The following is a 27,668-nucleotide window of genomic DNA, read 5'->3' on the forward strand; positions in this document are numbered from 1 at the left end:
CTAAGTGTGGGGTGGTGGTGGAGCTTGCCCTTCACCCAGCTGAGCTTGAGAGCCCTCCAGGGAACCCCTGTCACAGGGTCAGGAGTGAAGGGTAAACCCTAGCCAGCTCTGCAGCGGACCATAAGGGGGAGTAAAGGTAGGTTTGGCAGTGTTGAGGCCCTAACCCTTTCCCAGAGTTGGGGAGAGGGCCATCGTCCAGTTAGAGGCACAAGAGGCTTCTGAGCAGCCCTCCCCTGCCCTCGACCCCCACATCAGCTCTCCATGCCTCTCTGCAGCCTCTCCAGCCAGGCAAGTTCCCACCTGCAGTCACTGAAGTAGGTGGTCCCCAGACTCGACCCCCCCTTACAACCAAGCCCACCCCAGCCTCCTGCTTAAGTCCATGCAGGGCACCAACCATCCACAAGGTCATAAGAGCTGCTGGGAGCAACCAAGGTGTGCTGCCCCCTCCCTGCCCACCCCAGCCCACACAGAGCCTGACCCTCTGCATTTACAAAACCAAGGCAGCGGCTTGGTTTTGGGAATTAAGTCTAGACAACCTAGTAATGGACCTTAAAATTTCCACCCTCACCTCCCCATTCTAATAATAATTGGAGTGGAAATTAATTGGAGGGTTCTCTTGCACTTATGACATCTGTCAAGTAACCAGACACGTGGGTTTTGCTAAATTCTTTTATTTTTTGTTTAAATTTTCACTTCAATTTTAATTCTTGAAGAACAGCCTCGACAACATATATCGCACTCATTATAAGAAGCAAAGGGTTATATCAAAAATTATTAGTATAGAATCACAGGAAATCTGGTTTGGAACCAGAAAAAAATACAAAACAGATATAGATACATAGACACAGGACAATTTTTTTATAATTATTTGGAAAATGTTATTTTCCCCTAATTCTTGTTTCCTTTTTTTATGTGCATACGATGTTTAAATTTTACAAAAAAATGAAAATAAAGACTAGTATTTTACAAAATGAATAACAATGTTTGGGGTGTGTGTGTGTGTGTGTGTGTGTGTGTTTCTACATAGAATTCAGTCCACTTCCATGTGTATTGTTTTCTGTACAGAATATATCCACATCCGTCCACAATAAATCCTGGAAGGTCCATTAATCTCCTTCTGTTTTATTAAAATTCTCATGGTCCTCTCTTCCAATTTTTTTTTTTTTCCTTTTCTCACCAGACACAAGGTCCTTTTTCTTTCCTTTCCAACATGTTCACAGATCTGATCCTAAAGAGAGTCTCTTTTTCTCCTGGTTTGCAGCTCGGGTTGCATTTCTGCAGGGTGGGCTGCTCCTGTCGGCCCGGCCCACCTCCCCCCTGCCCGGCTGCACCCCGCAACAGTCGCCTGATGTCCCCGCAGCTTTGGAGTCCATGGCCCCCGCCGATCCTCTGAGTCTCTAGGGGGGCGGGGGCAGGTAGGAAGCGCCCAAGGTCTAGGAGCACTGGATGGACATGTAAGGCCAGTTGAAGCTGCTCCCAGACAGTAACATATCCCGGATGAGAGTTTCGATGGGGGTTTTACCTACCAAACGGACGAAGAAGAGCTGCTCGATGACCGAGGAGGACACGGTACGCAGGGAGGGCAGTCGCAGTAGGAGTTTGCCGAAGCGGCTGGGCTGGTTAGGGTACTGGCTCCTCACATACTCCTCCAGTGCGCACTGGGACTTCTCCTGCAGGCTCTCGATGTGGGCGGCATCCGACAGGCCGCACGCATCTGCCCGTGCGGCCACAGGAAGGACAGAAAAGGGGAGGGGACACACAGGTTAGTGAACAGCAAAGGCACGAACAAGCCATGAGAAATGTGCTTAAGTTGCTAAGAGGGGGAAAACGAAATAGAAGGGAAAAGGGAAAAAAAAATCCTCCTCTCCATTCCTCCCTAATCCTTCTTCACCATTCCCTCCCCTCAGCCCCCAACACAAATAAAAATAAATCACACCCCCACCAAGCCTAGGGGAGCTGGAGACGGAAGCACACACATGCAGAGGCAGCAACCTCTCTAGTCCCTTTGTTTTTCCTCTTTCACCTTTGGATTAAATAATGTACGATGCTGGAGCCATGTTTGCTGTGCGAAGCAACCTGTCCTCCGCCTGCAGGGGAGCATCTTTCCGCTGTGCTCATTAAAGGGAGGACTTTTGCCCCTGATTTCGGGGTGTTCAGAAGCCCTGAAGAAATACGTAGCCTGGGGGCAGTTCTTGCAGGCTTCTTGGAATCCTCCCTCTCAAACCCAAATGACCCCAGCCAAAATCCTCAAGGAGAACCTAGACTGTCTGGTGAACAAACAAACACCTGGGAGGGGTAAGGAATCATGGGCTGGCAGTGTGTGGACTCAGATCGAGCCCAAGCTTCAGCAATACAGGATTTGAGACCCACGATCTATGCAAGCAAGAACTCTGCAGCAAATCCTCGGTGAGGGTGTATACTTCTAATCTGTGCTTTAGATCAAGTAATTGAAAATTGGTCACATTTCTGTAAGCTGTATAATAATCAGAAGGAATATGGCTCAGTTACTCCAGGCTGAGGAAAGGAGACATCTTCAACAATCAGACACAAAGCTGGGCTGGAGACAGCTGCTGTTGCTGCTTCCAAACTGGGAGTTGGGGAGTTGAAGGTGGGGGGTGGATTTGGGGAGCTAGGCTTCCTGTTGCAGGACCAAGGGGAAAAAGGCACTTACACACAATGACAGCATCTTAAAACCTGTGTGTTTATCTCGTATCAACCAAGGCTCCTCGCGGTCTCCTAAAAATATTTCAAGACAGCAGTTTATACTCTATCAACTAACTAAAGGCAAAGAAATGGAAAAGAAGGTGGAATCCAGAGGAATGAAGTGCAACCTTCCTCTCTTAGTTCAAACGCCCATGTTATTTCTTTATTATATATTAATAATAAATATTTAAAAAACAGGAAGATCACAGAGGAGCCCTTAGCCAGTCAGGAGGTTGACTAGAGATCAAAGGCAGAGTTTGCTAATATATAGATCTGGGAAGAAATTCGTGCATGGCAATGCCCCCAGAAGGACGTTATATAATTGTGAATGGGTAAGTGTGACCCTAAGAAGTCACACCAAACGATTCAAAGTGAAACCCGTGTCTGCTGAGTTTCTGAGCTTTATGTCTTTATATTTCAAGAACTGGGATTTACAAAGCATTCTGACACCTTCATCTACAAGGCAATGGCCTTGAGCAAAAATACAAATAAAACTAGTGCTAATTCAAGAACTTCTAAGGCAGGTCTCCTTTGACCCTGGATCCAGAATGGGTTCCTCTCAGATGTCTAATTACTCCTGCCAGCCACTCGGGTGCATCCACACTGTCCTGACCTGGGAAGCCAGCGAGAGGCTAGCAGGGCGAGGGCAGGAGTACTCTGGAGCTTCACTGCTTAGAGAGGGGGGCTCTGAGGTCTGCCCTTGGCCTTGCTTGCTAACCTGGCCCTGCTGAGTGGCCACCATGCAGACTCATATTTACATATATCTTGCTTTACATGCATTATCTGCCCATTATGCCACAGGATCCCTTTCAGCGTCAGACAATGCAGTATGAAAAGGACCCACCAATACCCCAGCAGATTTTTTTAAAGACCCATATGGCATCCCCTCAGGTCCGTAAAATATTTATCTGATATTTACATTTAGGGCCCCCAGAGTGCAAGGACACTACCCTTCTCCCAGCTAGGCCACTCCAAGGGAGAGAAGCCCGGGAAGGGCTTGCTTGGGCCCTGTGCTGGCTGCTTGGATTTCTTCCCTCCTTTGAAGGCAGAATGCCTGTAGCGGGGCTTGGCTGCCAGGTGCCAGGCGGCCAGCTCCGTGGCCTCCCTCCAGCAGGAGTCCCACTTCAGGCCTGGATTCCCACTCTAGATATTCCTCCCCACTCTGGATATTCCTGCCACGGAGTCTCCCAACTGTGGACAGATAGTATGAGCTCTCAGATCGATTAGGTGGCTGTGGAAGCCAGGCGAGGTGAGCAGGGGGTGTAACGCAGTACGTATTTACATTCCACGGGGTAGAGCCGAGGCCAGACAAGGAGGTAGAATATACAGAGTCCACGCCTCACTTTTTATGTGGTAGTGTCAATGTGGGAACCCTCAATATTTCTTCCATAGTATATGGAAAAGAAATTATGTAAATAAATAACCATTACTGCTCAGGCCCTCCCGGCTTAGCCTTTGTAGTGCAGAGAATGTATTTCATGGTGTGCATTCAAAAGAGTTTAGTGTTCAGGAAATATAGATGTAATCAGCTGCCATAACTAGAAATCAAAGTTATTATTGTGCTGAAAATGGATTTATTGTATTTATGTTAACTAGATGGCTCCTTTCAGAGGAGGTCCCATTTATTTGAGGGAATATTTAGGTGTATGAATTAATGAATTTTTTAAAAAAAGTAAGTTCAGGTCATGACCTAGTCCTTGGATGCTGTCCAGAATATTAAGGATTAAGCATACCATCCGGAGGCCAAATGTGAAAACCACCACAGGGAACCCCCGTGCCAGCTTCAAATACTTAGCCGGAGCAAACCTCGTTGGACAATATGTCTAAAACTGTCTTTTCCATCATTCAAAGTTTGCTTAAAAGTTGGATGACTTTGAGAAGGCTTCCCATGAATTCCCTTCTGGCTAGCAATCAAAACACGTTTAGTCAAAAGTGGAAATGTGTTGTAGGGAGGAGGGGGGTGAATTTACTACTGACAGCTCCATTTCCATGTTCAGATATTCTGTTTGCAATTTTCCAACAAAATAATGTTAGTGTTCACTTCTCAGCCTCCCCTGCACCTTGAAGACGTGGTTCTGAAACTTCTTCGGGAAAACTTTTTAAAAAGGAACAATTTTCACGGGGATGTTTTAGGATGGAAAGTTGAAAGAAAAGCATGAATAATTCCACAATCTTCCCCACGGCCAGCACAGTCCTCGCCTCTCTCTGGGAAAGGGCAGGAGATCAGAAAAGTCAAGGGAGTTCAAAGAACCTTAGTAGGGGACAAGGAAAAGGGAGCAAAGACCTTTCCTGAGAAGACCTCTGTCCAGCTCCAAGTCACATTTCTGCTTCAAGACACCTCACTGGATGAGATTTTAAAACCCCAGCTTCCCCGACACTGGCTTGCTTCCTGATTAATTTGGCTAAAGAGCCGGGGAGTAGAGAGCCAGCCAGGCCCCAGGCCTGCCAGAGCTAAAGCAGCCCCGTCGCTGCTTCCCAGGCTCTTTGTCACTTTTGAAAAACACGTTTCCATCAAGAAGACTTATTAAGATAAAATGCATTCAAACACTGAGGAGGCTATTCAATAAATCTTCCATTTGTTTTAAGGTTTGCACTTTATCCTCTTGCAAAGAATAACTCCCTCTCCCACTAGCAGACCTGCATTTGCACTGAAAGTAAAAGGGGGGCAGTCCAAGTCCACGGCTCTGGCCACCCTGCATACAAATGAGATGTTCTTGTCTAAATAAATTATCTGCTGCTCAGATCGATATTAATACTACATTTGCTACATTACAATATTGTGCAAATTTAAGAGGCATTTTAATACAATGTAAATACGATTCTTCACGCATGAAAGCCAGGAAATATTGATAGATTATACCATTGCTTACTGTTCAACAAGGCCTTGGGAAAGGGGTTTTGCCATCTCTGCTCAGGAATGGTTTTAATTTGGCCTTTGGAGGTCCTGGCTCTAGGATAGATTTATTAGGATGGTTTATTTGTTCTCTGAATGGAGGAATTAAAAACAATAGTGCCAATAATGGGAGTAAAACTGCAGCTAACCCTACTCACAGTGGGCAGGGCCCCGGACCCAATCTGAGCAGCTCTGTTCCCCACCAGCCTCCTTTCTGGCTTTGTTTATATTTCCCCCCATTACCTGCTGTCCCGGGTGTTTATATGTTTCCCTCTTGCAGGTTACAATAATAAAAAGCGGGCAGTGTTCTCAGAGGCTCTGACTAGAGCCTTCAAAGGCAACGTTAATGCACTTTCCTGGAAGTTAATTTGAACCATCTATCATAAGAGAAATTGTTAACATGCATGTTACCACCACCTACATTTAATTTGATATTTTAAAGGCACTCTGTTAAATTTCCAGTGTTCGTGTGTTCTGCATGGCTGTGAGATTTATCTCCGGGGCGGGAATCCTCCCATACTTGCGGGTTCTACAGTATTCCTTTTGTTTTTTATCTTTCTTGTTTAGATTGAATCCGTTTTTTACGACCCTCAATAACCTCAGCAACTGCAAACATGAATGGTTTCCGATAAGGGAAAATCAGGCAGCAATAAAGCGGGATTATTTATGATTTATTTGCGCGTATTCTTCTCTTTCCACCTCTGCGTGTGTCTCTCTGTGTCGGGAAACTCATCCAGGGAGCGTGCCACACAGAGGAGAAAGCCACATTCCCACGTTCTCTTCCTTCCCTCTCCTCCCCCAGAAACACTAAACGCTGGCGCACACACACGCACACACATACACACCGCACACACGCGCGCAGCCAGACAGTTCCAACGCCCCCCCACCCCTTGCACACACACACACACACACACACACACACACACACACCCAGGACGCGCGCCCGCCGCCGCCGCGGCCCCGCGTGGGGGTCCAGGCCCCCGGGCCGGGCCGCCTACCGCCCGCCTCGCAGCCGCCTCAGCTCCCGTACCGCCGCGCTCCCAAGATGGCAGCGGCGCCGCGGGCCGCGTCCGGGCGCTGGGGCCGCAAGTCCCCGCCAGGCCCAAGGTCGGGCTCGGGCCGGCCAGGCCGGCGCGGCGACGCGGCGTAGGAGGCCGCGCCGGGCGGAGCGCGGCCTGCTGTCGTCCCCGGCGCGGCCTGCCCTCCCGGCGACCACAGCCTCACCTGACGTGAACAGCACGATGGCTTTGAGGCAGCTGTACTCGGCCGAGTCGACGTGCAGCGCCTTGAGCTTCTCCACCTGCTCCTGGAAGATGCGGATGTGGTCCATGAAGGCCACGACGCGGTCGGCGGACATGGGCGAGGCGTGCAGGCCCGCGGCGGCCAGCAGCGGCGCCACGTGCAGCGGCATGGAGCACTGGGCCGCGTTGAGCACGAACAGCTCGCTCCAGGTGAGGCGCAGCAGGGACACTTGGTCGGTGATCTGCAGATCCGGGAAGAAGGGGATGTTTCGGGCCCACTCGACGGCGCTGAAGAGCAGGCGCGCGGCCAGCTCGCAGATGTTCTCGATGCCCATGATGTTGTTGGGCTGCATGCATTGGCTGCCGTAGCGCGACGTGGGGTAGGGTTCCGCGCGCAGCAGCAGCGAGATGTAGCCGGACAGGTAGCAGTGGCCGTTGAGGGGGTCCCCGTTGGTGAGTGCGTACTGGCCTGGATTGGGTTGGGTTGGAGGCATTCTTCCTCGCTGAACCGCTGACAAAAAGAAAGAGAGAAAAGAGGCAATGTGCATCCAGGGGGCTTGCGAACATTGGCGCGCCGCAGCGCACCCGACACAATGCGGAGGCTCTTCCCACAGCCACACGCGCCCGGCGCATCTTCTCTCGCGCTCGCTCTCACTCACAGCCCACACCGGGAGGAAATCTGGGGTGAGAGCCTCCAGCTCCGCGGCTCAGTATGCCCAGACATCGCCTGAGCCCCTGGCCACCCTAGCCCTGCCAGAACTAGGCCTGATCTCAGGGCCCCCAGCCCCGCATGGCCAAGAAAGTGCCACCCAACCCCCTCCACCACCAAGGTGTGATACACAGGTTAATGAAATCCCACTCACCCCTCCAGAATGAAACAAAGCAGAGTAAAACAAAACAAACAAAAAAGAACAGGCGAAACCAGAGGAAGGTTGTGGTTCTAGGCAAATGCCTAGCCGCCTCTTCATTTGCAAGCAAGCAGTGTTTTGCTCAAAATGTTTCCATATTCTCTCAAAATGCTATAGAATTATCCTTAAAATAGATACAAGTTACATAACCACTTACAACTTTTGAATAGAAAACAAGTATCCTGCACCCCTCCCCTAACCCCTCCTCCCCTTCGCCCCACACAAAGTTCACTGTTAAAAGCAACAGAAAATTGAAAAATTTCAAGAAAAAGTTGAACTTACAGTAGCCAAACATTATTGAAAAAAGTGGGAAATATAATTAATATCTGTCCTGTGAGGTGCCACTGCAACCTGCAGCCAGCTTTTGCCCAGTGAATGCACGAGCTTGCAACTGCAAAAACACTGGATTCATTAACCATCTGAATGCAAAACGTAAGCATGCTTTGAGTTCTTAAAGCTGACCAAAGTTTTTTTTTTTTTTTTTAATGTGTATGTTTTACTTCAACAGTGCCAGCGTTTTAAATTGCCATGTAAACAAAGACAACTTTAGGAAAAGTTAGGGCTACTGAACTCTCCCCCCAACAAATTAATATAGATATGTCCATGTACACATAGCTGTCTTATTTCAGGTTGTGCACTATTTTCTTAAGTTTGCTTTGATTCTAATTTTAATGCAAACCCCAATGCAATTTAAGCTCTTGAAACATAACAGCTAGAATACTTTTTTCTAATTATAGTTTTGAACTTGGCAGTTATTTTTCAATTAAATGAGAGCACAATTCAGTTTTTTTTTTTTTTTTCAGATGCCTACAAAATCTCCCTGGAGCTAGAAATGAAGTCGTCATATTTGCCTGCTCCTTGAGATCTGAAGGAATTCAATTTCTTTTCTTGTGGCATATAAAATATAATTTTAAAGTCAATTACAAGAAGGAGTAATCTGCATTCTGCAAAATTGACTGGTTCGCTAATTTGACTATAAGACATCTTTAATGATTGTCAGGAGATAAACTTTAACTGTAAACGGCTAAATATATTTATAAGAAAAGTGCTGCATCTCTTGCCACATGAACATGAAGCATATCTAAATACAACATCAAAAGTTGTGTTAAAAGAAACCAAACCCATACAACACAGGGATTAAATGAAGTGGAAGCTCATGCCAGCTGCAGTCTATGCATTATAGCCAAATCAGAAGGATCGGTAAATGCCGTTGTAAATTGTAATTTGTATGCAGTATTTAAGCAGAGGGTGGAGTTTGATGAAGAAATAAAACGAGTATCATGCTTTTAAAAAAATGACACAACTATGAAAGGACGGTTCAGTCACAAACTTTCCTTTCAAAGTAGAGGGGTGAAAACAAGGCCACAGCTCTGGAGGAGGCGGCCCCAGCTCGGTGAAGAGGAGAGGGAACCAGTGAAGAGGCCAGAAGCCCCCCTTCCCCCCTAATTAGACCTACAAGTGCAATAAATCTCACTCCTCTTTTTCCAAGCTAAGCTTCCAAAAGGGCGATGCAGCAATGAATCTATGGTTCAGGATACTCCAGTCCCCAGCCCTCCCCAATTTTAAATAAAGGGTATGAAGAGGTGGAGGGGAAAGTGGAATGAAAAACACAGAAGAGTTTTCTGGGGGAAATCAGCACCCCTCCCCAAGTTCATGCCAGCACAGCCCCCAAGCATCCTCACGCACACGCGAGAAAGAGACACACACCGAGCACATCCAAGACAGAGGAAGTGAGGGATTTTAAGCCACAGCTCACGATCCCAGGGACACAATCCTGAGCAGGCAGCAGGAGGGGTGGAGGAGCCAGGGAGAGGAGCGCAGGCCGGGAGGGGGAGGCAGCGGCAGCGAGCTTGGTTGGGGAGGGGGGGTGACGCCGGGGGAGGAAGGCAGCGGGGACAGGGGAAGCTGGGACAGGGCCGGGACCGCAGGAGCTCCAGCCCCATACAGCAGCCACCCCCGCGAGAGAAAGAAAGAGGGCCGGGGAGGCGGGCGAAGCTCAGGGAAAGAAGCAGAGAAGAAATATTCACCTTCCCGCCTCATGCCCACTTTGAGGCACTTCTTGAGGCGGCAGTATTGGCACTGGTTGCGGTGGTGCTGGTCGATGGGACAGTTCCTGTTGGCACGGCATGTGTAAGTTAAGTTCCTGCGGACGCTCCTCTTGAAGAAACTTTTGCAGCCCTCGCAGGTGAATTGGCCGTAGTGCTTGCCGCTCGACTTGTCCCCGCACACCACGCACTCGATGTGCTGCTGGCTCTGGCCCGAGCCGGGCGGGCCCTGGCCCTTGTCCCCTGCCGTGCCGGGGGTGGCGGGCGCTCCGGGCTGGCCCGGGGTCTGCGGCGTGTGCGGCGCGCCCGAGCCCGCCTGCTGCTGCTGCTCGCCGCCGCCGCCGCCGCCGCCGCGGGCCGCTTGCGCTGCGGGGTTGGGGCCGCCGGGGTTGCCCCCGGCCACGTCGTCCTGCGGATCTCGCCAGCTGCTAACTACCATTGCCATATCTTTGGGCCCGGGGAGCGCTGGGGGGAGCCGAGCTGCTCGCCGAGGGCCGCGGGGCGCGCGGGCGCGCTGGGAGGGGAAGGGGAAGGGGAAGGGGGGAGGGGGAGGGGGCGGGGGGCCCGCCGGGCGCCCCGGGGTCGCGGGAGCCGAGCCCGAGCCGGGCACCGGCCGCTGCCTCCGCCGCCGCCGCCGCCGCCGCCGCTACTGCCTCGGCCGCCCCGCTGCTGCTGCGCGCCCGCCCGCCCTGCTGGCGTTTTGTTGTGGTTCCTGCTGTTTTCTTTCTCTCTTTTTGCAGCCCCCCCAGGCTCTCTGGCTCCCCCCCCAACACCCCTGCTCCCCTCGCCCGCTCCCCCCGCGCTCCGATCCTGGGGGGGCCACGCTCTCCTTCCCCCCCTCCCCACCCCCCCCCACCGAGCAAGCTCCCTTCTCTCGCTTTTTTCTTCTTCCCCAAGTTGCAAAATCAGAAATGGCACAGGCGGCAGCCGGGAGCGGCGCGGGGCGCAGCGCCGGGGGCGGCGGGCATGGGCCACGGCGCGCGCACACAGTCGCCCTCCGCCTCGCCCGCACCCCCGCGCACACACACACTCTCACACACACTCGCTCACCCGCGCCGGGCGCCCGCCCGCCCGCCGGCCGCTCCGGCTACACGCTGCGCGCCGGCTGAGCCGACATAGAGGAAGCCGGCGAGGGCGGCGGCGGCGGCGGCGGCGGCGGAGGCGGAGGAGGCGGAGGAGGAGGAGGTCGCGGCTGCAGGCGCCGCTGGAGTCGCCGCCTCAGCTGCAGCGGCGAGCGCCGCTGGAGGAGCCGGGGCCCGGGCGGGAGTCCGAGCTGGAGTCGGGGCCGCAGCCGGAGCGCGAGCCCGGGTCGGGGCCGCCCGCGCCGCCGCCGCTGTCCCGGCGGGAGCCCTCGCTGGGCTCGGGATTGAGGGGAGCGCGGTGAGCCGAGCAGGGCGCGGGGCGAGGCTGCCGGCGGTGATCAGGGCGCGTTGGTGTCGGGGGGCCAGGTCCAGGGCTGGACGCAGCCAGCCATTCAGGAAGGCAGCGCTGGAGAGAGGGAGGCAGCCGGCGAGGAGGATCACACACTTTGCTCTTTTTGTTGTGCCGGTGGCGCCGGGCTCTCGCTGCCTTCTTCTTTCGGGAGGTGACGGAGAGGGAGAAAAATACGAGATAATTCACGCCGGCGACGAATTCACAGAGAAATCGAAAAAATAAAAATCAGAAGAAAAAGAATTGCAATTAAAAAAAAAGCGAGAGACATCCAAAGTAGGTCGAATAAATAATCCTCTTCTTTTCCTCTTTCTTGCTCCTTCTTCTGCTTCTTCTGCTATAACACACAGAGCTAGTTAAAAAAACCCTGGAGATCGCCCAAAAATGTTCTTTTTTTAGTATTTTAAATAAGTGCTCTTCAGCCGGGAACCAACACCCTCCCTCCAAAAAAAATCATATATGTATAAAATAACGATAAGAAGAATACGAAGGGGGTGCCTCCTCCTCCTTTTTTTTTTTTTTTTAAGTTTAGCCCTCTCTCTTCTGCAGGAATGGAGTAAAAGACAAGGAGGAGGGAGAAAAAGAGAAAGAAGAGGAATACAAGGGAAACAACTAATAGAATATGTAAGAAAAGAAAAGGGAGAGAGGAGAGAAGGGAAGAGAAGAGAGAGAAAGAGATTGAGAGATTGAGAGAGAGAGAGGCGGAGGAGAAGAGAGAGAGAGAGAAGAGAGAGAGAAGAGAGAGAGAGAGAGAGAGAGAGACCCCAAAATTGAATGCGTTTAAACGGCAGGACTCGCAGAGCAATGTTTCCGAAAGGGGGATCTGCGCGAATGTCTGTATATAGTGAACTTTGACACTACTATTGAAACTGACACGTTTCTATGGAGATCGCTGCCTTATATGGAGCTCGTGTCAAGGAGCCAAGAGAAGGGCTGCTGGCAACTGATAATCAAAGGCGACTGACTGGTCAGAGCCCTGAATCGGGGGGGAGAGAAAATGGGAGTCTAAGGTTAGCCAAGCCTCCAGCACGCCATTGGTTGGAGAGCCCCTCCCCCCTCCTCTTTTTCTTTCTTTCTTCCCCCCCCCCCCCTTAGCTACCTACTGACGGGGATGGTGAGGGGAGGAGGAGGGAAAGTGAGGGAGGGGGGTGTGCTTCTGACAAGCGCAATTTACATTGAGATCGCCCTGCGCTGCTATTTACTCTGAGACCTGATTAGTATGGGTCGTCTATGGTCACACACACACACACACACACACACACACGCACACGAACACTAGAGGGGGAAGGGATGGCGAGGGGGAGAATGCCTTGTAATGGTTAAAAGAGAATTAGAAGGAAATTATTTTGATTTCTTCTGAAAAGTTTTTAAAATTAGGTTTTATGAACGTGAACAGAGTGTCGTTGAAAATGTTAGGAAAATTTTTAATGAGAATTAAACTCTCACCATTTTAATGATTCATGAAATATGCTGGGTTTGAATTGTTTTCTTCGTTCACATATAAGCATAATCCAAGTGTGGATTCTGCTCTTTTTAGATCCTTTTAAGAAACAAGGTAGGGACTCCTTATTTTTTGGCCCAAAGTATACATTGGTTTTAAAGGTTTAATTATGACAAAACACACTCCTGGAATATGCAGCTATTGCCACAAAATCAATCTGAATCAACGGCTCCTATTCATCCCATGATGATTTTAAAAATAAACTTTACAATCAATCCGATTTTTCCTTCTTTCTTTTTTCCTCTTTGGTATTCTCAGGCTGTTCCAAACTTCAAACAACGCTTAAATAATTATTAATAAAACAGTAGTAAGTCCTCATGGGGGGGGGTCAAGTTAGTGCGGTCAAGTCGGAGTCCCAGGAAAAGAGGAAAGGGGCGAGCGACTGACAAGGGAAAATGGGAGATGGGGAGAGGTGGAAGAGGGGAGTAGGGAAAGGAGGGTGGGGGAGAGGCAGGGGAGAGGGAGGAGAGCGGGAGAGAGGGAGGTAGGGAGGCAGAGGGAAAGAAAAAGAGAGAGGGAAAGAGAGAAAGAAGGCGAAGAAGAGGGAGAGATTGAGAGAAAGAGGGAGGAGAGAGGGAGAGAGAGTGAGGGCCGGGGAGAAAGAGGGAGAGTGGGGAGGGAGGGAGAGAGGGAGGGGGGAAAGAGGGAGAGAGAGGGAGGGAGAAAAGGAGGGAGGGAGGGGGGAGAGAGAGAAAGGAGGGAGAGGGGGAGAGGGAGGGAGGAGAGAGAGAGAATGAGAGAGAGAGAGAGAGAGAGAGAGAGAGAGAGAGAGAGAGAGAGAGAGAGAGAGAGAGAGAGAGACCCCGATTCCCGAAGGCGATTGGTCGTGGGAGGAGGGGCGGGCAGGAGGAGCGGTCCCGCCGCGGGGCCTGCAGGAATCGCTGGCTCCGGCTGCCACCTAGCGGACGGGAGCCGCGCCCGGGAGGCGCACAGCCGGGTCTCTCCTCCCCTCCCTGCAGGCAGCCTGCGCCTTTTCTCCAAACGGAGACAGCACTTTGAAAATTCTTTCAATGGATTTTTTTCCTTGAAAGATCGTACTGGGGAAAATGATACTTCTATTAGTTACATATTCTCCAATAGCACACTCGCACCCCCCTCGTTTTGAGATCGCTCCCTAGGCAGGCTCAGGCGGGTGCGGAGCTCTGCGGAGTGACAAAGCCGCCGCGGCAGCCGCTGGGGGTGGGAGCCGCGCTCGCCCGCCCGCCCCTCGACTCGGGAGAGCGTAAAAGTTTGTCTCAGCTCCAGCATCCCGATCCTCAACACGCCCTCAGGTAAAGGTGGGTGTAAATGGCCACGCTGTATTGACAGAGGTAGGGTTTGTTTTTTAATACTCGTTCTCACTTTAAATTTCACCAGGGAGGGGTTTGGGAAGCGCTGCGTGTTTGGGGTGCGTTTTGCGCTTCCCGGTCTCTCCAGCCTACAAGTCGGGAGTCAGCGACCGCTTAGTGACTAGGGACGACTTTAAAGAGCAGAATAAAGCCTTTTCCGTGCCTGCCCCACAGCCCCTCCAGCTCGAGTAATGGAGAGACAGTCAATGCACTCTGCAAGCGGCGGCCCATTGTACGCAGCTGACGGAGAGGAGGCGACTGGGGCAGGCAGGGCTCCTTGCCCTCGGCCCCCTCCCCAAATAAACGCTCTCACGTCTCCTGGTCAATTAAAAGGGGAAAGGAACACGATTAAAAGACAAAAAAAAAAAAAAAAAAAAAAAAAGAAAGAAAGAAAGAAAGAAAAAAGAGAAGAAAAGATTAAAAAGAGAAAGAAAAAAGAGAACAAGCTTTCTATATATAAATTCTAAATTTTACTCCCCATATAGTACAGAGGCAGGCAGTCGAGGGCAGAGGAAGCAGGCAGAGAGAGGGAGACAAGGAGAAGGAAAGAGAACGCGGAGAGACGGAGCGAGTGGAAGAGGAGGCAAAAGCGAGCGCCAGGGAACCGGAGGCCCGCTGGACGCCGAGTCTGCGGGTCCAGCCACCCTTGGACCCTGGACCGTGAGTCGTGGGCACCAGAAGCGAGACTTGGCCAAGTCCTTCCCCACCAGGCAAGTAACGCAATTGATTATCGTTTCTTTTGAACTCGGGGCTGGCAATGCGGACAGGTCGGGAGGTTGGCTCTCTTGGCCTCTGCAGGCCAGGGCCGGAGTCCAGGCAACCAGGGCGGGATGAAGAGAACTTTCCGCGGGGCCTGCTCAGGAGCTACCCTCACCCGGCCTCTGTCCCGCCACGGCGCAGAGGCAGGGACCGCGGCCGCCCCCCTCCTGGAGCTGAGGATCATGCCAGCCAAGCGTCAGTCCAAATTCGAAACAGGTCTCCCCACCCCCATCCTCTACCCCCTACCCCCGCCCTCCCCCCAACCAGTGGGCGACGGATGCCGGGCCTCCAGCCCTGTGGCAGAGGAGGAGGGCGGCGTTTAACACCCGCGCCGCCGTCCCGCTGGTGCAGAGCGGGAACCGCGGTGGAAGCGGCTGCCGAGTCTCGCCGGGCTGGCCCTGTTGCCCGCGCCTTGCCTGGCTCTGGCCAGAGCCTGACGAGCTCGGCTCCTGCCGCCCACCTGCGGGCGCCGTGTGTAACGGATCCCCTAATGTAACACGATCGATGGCTGCCTCTTTGATATGGGCGATAATGTCAGCGGATTAAAAGGGACACCAAGCCGCTCTCCCCAGTGGAGAGCCCGCGGCGGCGGCGGCGGTGACAGAACATCAGATCCCCAGCTCCGCAGCCCAGCCATACTCCTCGCGCTGCAGCACGAGGGCTGGGGCGGGGAGGGGTCATCTCCCAGGGGTGGGGACGGAGGGGGTGTGTGTGAAAGGAAGAGCCTCAATTAAAACCTACAAGAGCGCTTTCCTCTGCGCTGGGCAGGGGCGCGCGTTTGCGTCAGAGGGCGCGCAGGGCTGGCGCAGGGGGCGGGGGTAGTCGACGCCGGGGGCCGCGCCCCGGGGCTAGATGGTCTCGAGATTCAGCCGGCCGGGCAAGGTTGGCCTCGGTCCCGCCACGCAGGCAAGAGGGAAGGCAGGGCGCGAGGACGAGCCGAGACTTCCCGGGAGCGGCGGAACCTATTCGCCCTCACTGTGGGCTCTTTCCGCTAGCCCCTACCCTGAGCTTCCAAATTTGAAAGAGACCCTGGGGGTGGCGACAATTGGGGCCCTCGAGGCTTCAGGCGATGCCACCCGCTCCTCCAGAAGGAAGGGAAGAAGGGGTGCAGTACCCGGCCCTAGTCCCGAAGATGGGGGCTGTTGGTGGTGGTGCCCGTAGCAGTGGAAACTCGCGGCTTTTCGGAGCAGGGGACAGATCGCCCTTCCGCCGGTCCTGTGTGCTACATTTCTGTCTCAGGAGCGGGCAGGCAGGTGGAAACCGAGGTTTTTCGAGGAAGAGTGCTGTCCTCCTCCAGGACTCGTCTAGCCCAAGCGGCACTCAGGGCTCTGTTCTTACGGACCTTGTGTTCCCTACCGCGTTTGCACACTCTGTGGGTGTGCCTCCACTTGTGCTCGCAGCCTCAGCCCTAGCAAAATGGCTTCCATGGAGCGACTTGGGGGGGGGGGGTCAGCTCAGGTCCTGGGCAGCTCTGCTTTCTCTCTCTGAGGCTGTTCTTTGTTACTGGTTCAACTTGGCACACTGGTCCTGGGGCCTTATGCACCCCACACTCAAGCCCGACATAAGATACCTGTTTTTATTGGGTAGAACAGAAAAATGATCATATTTTGTGGGAGCATGTAGGTCCCCCAACTTACATTCCACCCAAGTGTCCAGGCACACTCAGCTGCAGGAGAAGAAAACACAGTTGCAATATCCACCCTTATTTCACCCCTCTTCTCCAGATCTCTTTCCCTCCTTTCTCACCCCAGCCCTTTACCTCGGTTGCCTTTAGGTCTAAGCGTGTGCATGTGGCTCTTGGACCTAGACCCACTGCGGCCCTTGCCTCAATACCCTACTTGAGACTGCCAGCCCAGTAGCCATATATACTGGGTCCTCTCCAAGGTCTCTCTCTCTCCTGGTGAGGCCCATCCAGGGATGGGAAAATGCTCACCAGGGTCTGGACTCCCCAACTTCCTTTCTGAAGTCTTCCTCTGACAGTCTGGTCCCCATAGCCCCATTCAGTGCAAACAGTCTCCAGTGTGGTTCTCCTAAGGGATGATGGGAATTTACCCCTCTGCTTGGGAAAGAGGAATCGGGCTGTAGGCTTACTTTCCTTTGTGGTTTGTTAGCATCATGGCTCAGCCTTAATTACTTTTTGAAGGATCTTCCACACAACACTTGATCTCTCCTAACTGGAGAGCCAGTAAACAGTTATGACCTAGTGAGAAAAGGAGAGAAGCAGAGATTGGTGGCTGCATATACTGCATTGACTCGCATTCCTGGCCCCAGAGTCCAGATCTAAGCAGACTTTCTAGTTGATTAACATCCTCCTACCCCAAATCTTTCTTTCCAGAAGGCCCAATCAGTCTTCATTAATCCTATTACCTTTTCGATGTTGGTATTTTGCTCTTCCAAAACTCACCAGATCATTCATTTTGGCGTTTTGGTAAATTACACTAAACAAAGGTGACCTTGCGAAAACATTTTCTACATCTAGTTCAAGGGTGATGAGACCCTACAAATGACCATGTATAGGGTATATGTAGAAAGTTATCTCCTCTACCTTTTCCCTACCCCCTAAATTGTTAAAAGTGATATTTTTCTGTTTAGAGAGAGAACAGAAATAACCCTGTTTTATCACACCCATCTGGAGAGATGAACATGCCTGCAATCATTGGGAGAAAGGTCAGTTCTTATGCTCTTACTGCAGACCTTTCCCAAAGAGCTTGTTTTAAAGGTGCCGAATCAATTAGTTTCCCTTGGCATGAGATTAAGGCCAGGAAGAACACAGTTGAAGAAGAAGATATGTTGAAAATGGTCTTTAGAATGATACTTTGAAGAAGAGGATGGAGAGAGGCACAGGAATGCCTGCCCAGTGTTTCATGATCATTAAGAAGTCAAAATGAAAACCCAAACAAACAAACAAAAGACTCTGCCTATGTCAGAAATCCCTCCTCACAAGACTGAACTCAGTCTGTATTGTGGCTGCCCAGTTGTAAAAAGTTCTGCCTTTGTTAAAATGAAAACAAGGATGGAAAGGCCAAATTGGGAGCTGGGCTTCTGCTGGACTGCCTGCTTTTAGCCTGCCCATGGAGTTGAACCACAGATCAGTAGGCTTCCATATTCACTATCACTCTAGTAGGCATTTTTTCTTTGTCACCTTTGGGTCAAAACGCCCAGAGATAAGTGCTTTACCTTAGAAAGCGGTTTAGTTTTCTATCACAAACCAGCCATTCAAAGCATGTGTTTTGGAACGAGAGATAAGGGCAGCAGTTCCTCATTCTGCTTGGGCCTCTAGTTAGAGGGCCCCGAGTAGCCACGGGAGGATGGCAGGAGAGCAAGTGCTGACCTTTGGATGCAAATCCAAGCCTTTTATCGGAGGAAAAGTGACAATCATTCCTAGCACACTAGAGAAGCCAAGGCCAAATATTTACTTTTTGTAAAAATCAAACCTTAGCTATCTAAATGCATTTATGCAAAAGAAGGAAAGAACTGGAGACTTTTATGCTGCAGAGTACTTCTTTATTTTAAATGCTGGACTAGAATGAAGAATAACTGCATGGTTCTTTTTCCTGGGGGAAAATGGGTTGGGTTTGGATGAAAAGTTGGAATTCTGAAATGACTTTGAAGCTTGTTAAAGTTCCCTGACAATACAATCTACTAAACCATAGAATAATTTCTCGTAATAGTTACCTGTCAGGGCGCCAATTTCTTTTACTGCAGGATTAGCCCATCAGAGTAGATCTGAGTTGGACATTAACTGATTAAAGTCTGCTCAAATATGTTTAATTCTTTAATGTCACTTTCTTAACGGCCTATAAAATAAATTAGTGAAAAAGTATTGACTCACAAAGCCAGCAGATCTGTTGGTAACTATGGTCATATTACAATAGTATTTACCTATCAGAAGGTTGATCTAAATAATAAAGCTAACATTTCCTTTTAAATTGTCAGTGGAAAGATATGTTTATTACAATGTCCTCCATCAGTGGGGGGGGCGGTTAGGTAAAGTTTAAATGAAAAAGTATGAGCATAGTACACACCACTGATACAAACTACATGGAGTAGTAAATAATTATGCCCTCTGTTACGCTATGTATATTTTATTTACCTGTTTCAGAGGTGAATAATAAACCTAGCCCAACTATGGGAGGAGTTAATAAAGTATTCCAAAAGCATGATCTAACAAAACTTGAGGATAGTTCTGTTTTATTGTTAACCCTTTGCAGGAAATCTTCTGAAGCTGAAAAGAAAAAGGAAAGGGCTTTTGTGTTAGTTGATCCTTGGCTATTCTAGGGCTCAGGTTGGTGTGAAAGGGACGAGGAGGTCACTTGAAATCTCCTTTTATCTGCTCTTATTTTCTCTCTGGATCAGCAACTTTGAATAGACATCATCTAATCGCTCTTAATGGAAAGAAACTATGGGAGCAATGAAATGCCTTTACTCCAGAAGTGAATACATGTGTGTGGATAGCTAGCTGAGCTTGCGTAGGACTACATTTCTGCACTCGTGTGCTTAAAGATTTTTCAGAGTGCATGGATATATACATAAAAGTTTCTTCTACACTCTGGGGGCAGGGTTGGGGTGGGTTATTTTGCCTTCACACACACACACCCACTTGAGGATTCCCTACCAGGTCCTGGTGATACTTTCAGCTGACTCTTCCTTCAGCTTTTTCTTGCCCTTGCTCTCTGAGATGTCATATTTAAGTCCCCCCAAAGAAAGCAAATAATTGAGAGCACGATGGACAGCTTTTTAGTGCAAACATCTTATTTCCTTTCTGTTTTCAACTGGAAGTCACACTAACGGGAGGATTTCTTTTCAGAGGGTAAAGGTTGTGTGACAAGTGAGAGGTGATGGGGTAAAGCGAGATCATTACTTGCAATTTCTCCCCAGTATTTTTTCTTTTCGGTCTTTCTTGGAATTAAATTGGTTAAAATACAATAAATAAGTGGAAAACAAGAGCCTGACATTAGGCAACTTAAAAGGTTTTCTTGCTATAGATACATACCTCCAAACCTTTGAAGCTGAGCAACTGATTACAATTTGTTTTGAAATTAGAATTATTCTAGTTAAGTCTCATATGCTAACTAAAATACCACTTAAGTTGTCTTCCTTAAGCATTACAGTTATTTTAAAAAGGAGAAACAGTCCACAGCTGAAGTATAAATGGCTATCCAGAAAAGAACATTTGATTTCCAGGACTGAAAGCACTGGGCTTTACCTCCTAAGAAGCTCTCCGCACTCCCCCCCCCCCCCCATGTTCTTTTAAGTAAGATTCGCATCTCTCCCAGAGCCTGGGTCACTTTGCTGTAAATTCCCGTAGAGGAATACACGGTTACCGGGGCTACAAGTTCCCATCTCAACCTGCCAGCCTCCCTGCCCCCTGCTCCAGACTGCAGAGACCCTTGGCTGTCAGGGCCAGGACCTTGAACCCCTCCTCTCTACCCCAGCCTACAGGAGATCGATGTTCCAAAGTTTGAGGTTAGGAGGGAGAGGATTAATCCCTCTTTAACTCCTCTTCTCAATTCTGAACCCCAACGGATCCGTTTCCTGGTGTTTCCTGGTGTTTCCTGGTGAATAGGAGGGTAGGAGCCGCCCTGTCTAATAAAGATTAAATTAAGTAGAAGAATCCCAGCCGCTGGATATTTGGAAGCTCCGGTGGGGCGTCAAACCGACGTTTAACACATTTTTTCCACTCACTGTGCACAAGTATTGGATTCATTGGGCTTAACTTTAGAAAGGAAAGAAGAAAAAAAATAAGAAGGAAAGAAAAGAAAAGAAAAAAAAGAAAGAAAGGAAAAAGTCAAGGAGAAACCCCAGTATCAAGGGTGAAGTGACTTTGTGTTCAGAGAGGCTGAAAGCAGGAGCAGGGCTTCCTGACTTTTCTAGTCTTTTCTTTCTCCGAACTCCTCCAAGAATTGGAGGCTCCCTCTCCGCAGTGAGGGCTCAGAATTTTGCTATTTTGGTGGGTTTGAGTCCACATTTATCCGTTAGGGACAGTTTGGTGGCTTAGGGTCAGGACTGGGCATGCGGGAGGAAAGGTGAGCTCAGGACCTAGTCACCTCTTCTATGCTTACTTTTAACCAAGGTTTTGGTAGCACGCACTGAGCAATTTCTTTCAGTTACTGCCCAGTAGGAGAAACACTGGCTTTTTCTGTCTGCCGCATTCAGCGAGGTGGACACTGACCTTGAAGCTGAGGCAGTCAGGCACTCCCTCCCCTGGGAATCATTCCGGCCCCAAAATGTTGGCCTCTCACTCCCACCTGCTTCTCTAGTTCCAGGGCGCAGTCTGGAGGGGCAAAAGGCAAGTCCCTTCGTGCCAATGCCTCGTTCCTGCAAATACAACACTGAATAAATTAACCTCAAACCAGCTAGTTGGGGTGTAGTAGTTTAGCAGGACTAATTGCAGACAATGGAGCTGAAATGACTTTTCCAATTAGCTGCTGGTTGGAGTTTAGTTGGAGGAACTGTCAGCTCCAACGATGGGTAATTGCTTTATTGCTCACAAAACTATCATCTATTTAGAACATATGTGCTAATTACTCTGGATGGGCGTTGAAAAAGAGACCATAAATCTAATAGCACTTAAAAAAGTCTGTGGTGCTTGTAAGCAACCTCAGCCCAGGTTGGGGTGATGGATGGCTGTCTTTCAGAAAGGCTAGGGTTTTGGAATGGAGGCACCGACTGAATGCTCTGGTCAAATCGCGTGCATGAGAGCGAGGGACCAGCGCAGCTGTGCCGAGGTTATAAATCACTGTCATCAAAACCAGTCCCCTCTTTCGCTCTGCACTTCTTTTTTTCATTTTCGCAAAAGATTACTTTAGAAATCTTTTAATTGGATTATGCTAGGAAATTAATCTCCTTTAGCCTTGGCTAAACTTATTGTGGTCACTGTCGGGAGGAAAGCCCTGTAACTGCAGTGAGGGCCACGTCCCCTATTCCCTCCTAACTTTAGCCCTCGGGGCCTCCCAGCTGCGTGCGACAGCCTTGCCCCAAGTCCTAGGGAGTGATTGGGGGTGAGAAAGAGTGGAAAGACGCGTCTTGCGGAAGCCCGCGGCGGTCCCTAGTGAACCTCTTTGTCCTAAATGCGACGTTTCTGTCCCGGATTCCCTAGTTCCGTATCCAGCATCCCTATACAACACTGCGCTTTCCTCCACAAGGGGGTCTGGGATTCCGGGGGTCTGCTACCGCAAGGAGGAAGGAGGCTACAGTGGCGGGAAGAGGAGGTGAGGTTTGCCGGAGGAGGGCTGCCAGCCAAACTCATTATTCTGTCCCCTTGTCTTCCACGCCCCTCTTCTGGCGGGGAGCTCGGGCTTTGCGAACATTCTCCACTCTACTTCTCTGCGCAAAAACGCATGGCTCGGTTTTTGGGCGTTTTCCCTGGCACAACTCTGGACACACTTCCCCCTGACGTGCACAACGCTTGAGGTCCGAGAGCTAGGGCCCTCCCGGCTCTTCCAGGCTCCAGGCGCACTAACGCAACGTAGGCTGGGGACCTCCCTTTCAGTCCCGTAGCTGCAAGTGCTTAGCCTGGTCCAGCGCTGCTTGGGCAGCTGCTGAAGCTGCGGGGCTGGCCCCGCCGGCCGTTTATCTCTGCGGGAGATGACAACATCTGCCTGAAAGTGTATACCTACTTTTGCAGCTCAATTTAGTTCTTAAAAGCAGCCGTCGGAGGTGTGGTTAATTGATGGAGATAAAGGCGCAATCACTTGACGGGGAGACGCCAATGATCCTTTAACATACTTTAAAAAGAACAACCACCACCCCAAACGTCGGCGAGACATTGCTAGGTGGGAGTAGAAGACGCAGATCTGGATACAGGAAAAGCGGCGCTTGTGCCGTTTGTATTTAGAGGCTTCAGTAAGGGCTGAGCCCTGGCTCTCAGGGCTGGGGCACCTGGGAGCCACCAGGGCGCGCAGCTCGGGCTGTCAAGGGGTTGTCGTGTGGCCCCGGAGAGCGGGGCGTGACAAGGACCCGGGAGAGCTCGGGATGACAAGTGACCGGATCGAAGGGGGGCTTGGGGGTGGGGGGGAGCCTTGGCCGCTATTCCCTGGGCTCTGTCACTCTATCAGCCCTTCCTCTGCGCGGGACTGGGTCCCCATACGGCAAGCAGTTTGTTCTGCGCTCTTTAGAGTTACCCCTCGTCCAGCATGAGCGAAGTGGTCAAGTGGCCGACCTCGGCGGGAACTCGCGGGGTTCAGCTGTCTGAAGAGCCTCAGAGGGACCCCAGGACCAGGAAAGAAAGACAAGTGCTGCTGTGTGTGTGTCGCCCCAAACCGCAGCGCCAAAGCACGTGGCTATATTTTGCCGGGTTTGCCCAGAGTCCTGGAGCCGGGCGTCCCGGGGATTTAGCAGCCCTGGGTCCCGCCGCCGGGTCAGAGCAGCTCTTGCGCACCACCTTTCCCAGACTTCTGCCCACCACTTTCTCCCCAACACCTTCTCTCGCCTGTTTTCTCTTTGCTCAGTTCTGGTTTAGTCTCCAGAGGGTCAAGATTGTATTACACTGAGCAAGCCCCCAACTTAGGTTGCCTCAGGCACTAAAATGAAAAAACAAAAAATCCAGATCGCCTTTTCCGTTTGCGAGGGGGAACGCCCTTCAGGTGCGGGCGGTTGTGTCCCTAGCAGATTTTGCGAGTATCCTGTTTTACTCTTTGGAGAAGGATAACCTCGATGCTTCAGGTTTGAGCTCCCTCTGGAATCGGAAGGAGAAAGAACTCCAATCCTTGTCCAGATTTTATTATATTGAGAGATCGCAGGTGTTTCGGCGGCTGCTATTGTCTGCCTTCCTCCCTGAGCCCACATACCAGGGATGAAAGAGTCCCAGGAAAGTTAATTTCCCCAAACCCTCTTGCGGAGAAGGCATACGTTGTCACGGGCGAAGCTTTGAGGTCAAAGATTTGAAGAAGTGTAATTAAGAGTCCCAACTCCCAGAGTGTGCCCGTCTCGGTATGGTTCTGTCCTTCCACTGTGACTGTCTAACCTCATCTAGTGTGGTGTGGTTCTGCCCTCTGTGATGTCGAGGAAATCAAGGCTCACTGTCACTTGGCTGTCGACCCCCCACCCTTGCCCCTCCGTCTTCCCTAGCAGGGGAGTACTCCAAGGCCGTGGTCTCCAAGATCCTTGGGCGTTTCGGAGTCAGGGACAGGGTCCCAGGTGCAGGTTCACGCCCTGCCCAGGATGAAGTCTGTGACCTGGCGGCAGGTCCCTGAGGCTTTCCTGAAGGCCTGCTGCCTCAGGACTGCCAGGGTCCTGAACTGCCTGAGGCGGCCTCTTGTCCGCCCAAGCCCTCGGATCAGCGTGGGCCCTGAGCGGTGTGGGCCCTGAGGGGCGGCCAGGAGGCATTTGGCCCAAGTCCGCGCCATCCGCGTCCCAGTCAAGGGCCTTTACACCCGTGTGTCTCCTCACATTTCTCACCCCACAAGGGCGCTCCCTTGCGAACGAATCCTGCACTCTGCGAACCAGGCTCCCTTGGAGGGCCCCGGGGTCCCTCCCACTGCTTCTCTCGAAGCCGGGGATCCCTAGTCCTGATAACAGCCCCGGCGGGAGCAGTTCCCGGAAGCGAGGCCCACATCCGGGCACGAAGCCTCGCTCGCGGGGTTGGCTTCCGGGCGCTCGACGCAAGTGAGTCGCTTCGCGCGGCGAGGGTCCCGGGCCGGGGGATCGCGCTCTCGCCGGTGCTGAAGGTCCCTACCCCGGGAGCTGGCCGGAGTGATAAAGTCCTGGGCCGGTGCGGGGTAAGATTTAAGAAGGAAACCAGGCTCGACCGGCGAGTGGCGCACGCTGCGGAACCCTAGGCCCACGCCCTCGGTCGGCGCTGGCAGTTTGCGTCCCAGGGTCGGTGCAGCAAACTTCCTTGGTGTGGGCCGGAGGGAGTGTGAGCCGGCTTTTGGCCCAGCTTTGTAAAGTTCAGAGACTCACGGTCGAAAGAGACCGCCTTGGCAGTCGTCCCCATTACGCTTTTTGCCCTCCCTGGCTAGAGCGCTCTGAGCCTTTGCGGTGTTCCCGTGCTCCGGAGCTGACAGTTGGCCCTCCCTTGGGCACCTAGTCCTCTTCAGGTGTTGGGCTGAGAGGGGGTAAGGAGCAAGGCTTGGGGCGAGGCTAGGAAACCTCAACCCGGTTTTCTAGTTTAAGGAGGAGCTCGTTCTTAAGAAGCTGAAAAGTCAGTGGGAGTTAACTTTGTGGCCTTCGGCATTTTTGAAAACATCTATCTATAAGGCGGGAACTACACAGAAAAACCGTTGTGTAGTTCTTAAAAAATTTTTTTGGGGGACCGTATCTGGAGAGCTTTCCCAGAGATTGTTTTATAATCTCGCAAATTAGAGAGTTGGTATGTATCTTGCCATCAGTACACTGAATAGTATGTTCCTTCAGACAGGGATTGAGAAACGGAAATACCACCACCCTCCAGCCAAACTTGTGAGGACTGATTGCAGGGGAACTGGTGCTCCAGATGTTGCACTAGAGGCGCTGCGAGTGTGAGCAGGTAATATGGAGAAGAGTGACATTGTTAACAGAAAGTATCTAATTAACAGTGACTTCATTTGATTGGAAGGATGAAAAAGCCTTTTTAAATCAATCCAGATTCACTGGCCTAAGCTCAGCCAATTTATGAATATGGAGCCTGACTGGGCTCTGCTTTCTTTCAAAGATGTCATCTTAGGGGTAATAGCATAGGTGAAGTCATTTGGTTACACTGTGGAAACTTTTATAGTGCCTTCCTTGGGAATTTAATTCAGTGCTTCTTCATTTTATTAGGAACAGACTGACTCCATCAACTCTGCTCTCCCTGTTTAGAGGCAGGACTGCTTGAAGCAATTAGGTTCACCAATTAGCATACTTTTACTGACCCCAGCAGCAGCACCACTCCTTAGATTATCCATTTCTTCAAAGTCAGGGAAAAGCTGGAGGACAACATGCTTCCCAGGTGTCTACCGGGGGGAAAATAAGCCCACAAACAGGGTAGCACAGCTGTGCAAAAAGCTTTCTAATAGTCCCCAAGTGTTTCAGCAACTTTGGTGGATTTTTCTCCCCTTTTCTGATTCTGGATCCTATAATACCTCCTTACTTTCACATAGCCTTTAAAGCCTGTCTCCTTTGGTTGTATTTTGGCAGAGTTGCTTTTGAGTTCTCTCCCTTCTTTTATGTACACCTGCATGCTAATGAAGCTGTGGACAGTGTTAGGGTCCAGAGAGGGAAATCACTGAAGGCTCTTTTAAAGTCTGTTAGGTGACAAGGTAAGGGCTCAGGTCTTTGGGGCTGTGTGTGTGTGTGCATATGTATGTTTTTGCATGGGTACATGCCTCAGAACCTTTGAGGAGAGGCCACTGGTTGGAAATTGGGAGATAAATCATTGCTTTCCTTAATTTTGAAGGTGTACCTGCAAGACTTTGCTGCAGTCTCTTCACTGTAACCTCAATCAGTTGGTGGCCAACATCTTTAGTAAAAGCAAATGTCTGGAGCTCAAAGCAGTCTGGGAAAGAAGGGGCTTTGCTCTTTGCACTATCATATGTAGTGAAGGGATTACATTTACATAGCCATTGTCTCTCTCTCCCCTAAAATATATATTCCTCTGTAAGATTTTACTAGATTGAATTGCTGACAGTTCATCAGTAGCAGCAACAATGTAATATCCTAACCTTATTAAATCAATAAATACTAGATCCATGTATTGAATTAAAAATGTATCAGCATGGCCAGGAATTGCAATTATATGGCTGTGGACTGCAGAATCAAAGATGCCACTCAAAAATTGACAAGGTAGCATTTATTTAACCTTTTTCTATTTTGCCTCTGTGATTAGATATTCTGGGTTTTAACATTTCAGGGACCATTGTGACAGGTTTTTTGTTTTGTTTTGTTTATTTCTTGGAAATTCTTTTCTTTCACCTCTCACATTTTTTTTATTATGTTATGTTAATCACCATACATTACATCATTAGTTTTTGATGTAGTGTTCCATGATTCATTGTTTGCATATAACACCCAGTGCTCCATTCAATACGTGCCCTCTTTAATACCCATCACCAGGCTAACCCCTCCCCCTAACCCCCTCCCCTCTAGAACCCTCAGTTTGTTTCTCAGAGTCCATAGTCTCTCATGGTTCGTCTCCCCCTCTGATCCCCCCCTTCATTTTTCCCTTCCTACTATCTTCTTTTTTTTAACATATAATGAATTATTTGTTTCAGAGGTACAGGTCTGTGATTCAACAGTCTTACACAATTCACAGCGCTCACCATAGCACATACCCTCCCCAATGTCTATCACCCCGCCACCCCATCCCTCCCACCTCCCACCACTCCAGCAACCCTCAGTTTGTTTCCTGAGATTAAGAATTCCTCATATCAGTTTCACATCTCACGTTTAACCACAAAAATGATACATGTTTAACAATAGTAATATACTGTGGCTTTATTTTTCTTGTCCTTAGTTTTCATCTAGGAAGTATAATTCCACTCAGAATACATTACTCTAGTAAGACATACTCAGGTGCATAAGTTTCTCCTTGGCATGAATAAATTTAGATGTTCTTTTGTATGTGTAAAAAAATATACTCAGTGTGACTGTATTGCTGTACATTGATATACATTTATTTTTTAAAAAGAAACCACTTTTGATTTTATCTTTCAGCATTGTCGATGATAATTAAAAGCTAAAGAACTATTTATTATTTCAAAACAAGTTATTTATAATCTGATTTGCTGTTGAAACTTATGTGGCTAGAGATGAAATTAAAATTTTCAAGTCTTTAAACCTAACAGACTACTTAGAAAGTTACGCATATTGTGAATGGTTACATTTTATGTGTGAAAAAAATAGTTCATATGCAGTTTGCCAGGAATTGGTCAATTAAGTTGTAGATTAGTGGCTGAATTTT

At 50.2% G+C, this 27,668-nt stretch overlaps 1 protein-coding gene and 1 long non-coding RNA gene across 18 annotated transcripts in view; one reads left to right on the plus strand and one right to left on the minus strand.

The window, feature by feature from the left end:
- Positions 1–655: 655 nt before the first annotated feature.
- Positions 656–10,312, minus strand: NR2F1 (nuclear receptor subfamily 2 group F member 1). 3 transcript variants are annotated; one of them, XM_036094054.2, is made up of 3 exons: positions 9,773–10,312; positions 6,821–7,348; positions 656–1,714 (listed from the first exon to the last, which is right to left on the minus strand). In XM_036094054.2, exons 1-3 carry the CDS (start codon positions 10,233–10,235, stop codon positions 1,434–1,436), a joined length of 1,272 nt encoding a protein of 423 aa, XP_035949947.1. In that variant the 5' UTR covers positions 10,236–10,312; the 3' UTR covers positions 656–1,433. The 3 variants fall into 3 exon arrangements, with proteins under 3 accessions (XP_035949947.1, XP_077923195.1, XP_077923196.1); XM_078067069.1 differs by lacking the exon at positions 9,773–10,312 and adding an exon at positions 8,028–8,151; XM_078067070.1 differs by lacking the exon at positions 9,773–10,312 and adding an exon at positions 7,701–7,841.
- Positions 10,313–13,542: 3,230 nt separating this feature from the next.
- Positions 13,543–27,668, plus strand: part of LOC118536848 (uncharacterized) — a 661,957-nt gene continuing 647,831 nt past the window's right edge. For 3 of the 15 annotated variants that reach the window (XR_013445707.1, XR_013445704.1, XR_013445701.1), the window contains exons 1-3: positions 13,577–14,032; positions 14,536–14,764; positions 25,170–25,277. This is a non-coding gene — a long non-coding RNA (uncharacterized LOC118536848). Of the gene's footprint in view, positions 14,033–14,535; positions 14,765–25,169; positions 25,278–27,668 lie in introns of all 15 variants that reach the window. The other 12 variants (XR_013445694.1, XR_013445698.1, XR_013445706.1 and 9 more) reach the window with 12 other exon arrangements.

This window comes from Halichoerus grypus, chromosome 2 (assembly GCF_964656455.1).
Source record: "Halichoerus grypus chromosome 2, mHalGry1.hap1.1, whole genome shotgun sequence".
In the NCBI taxonomy this organism is placed as follows: Eukaryota; Metazoa; Chordata; class Mammalia; order Carnivora; family Phocidae; genus Halichoerus; species Halichoerus grypus.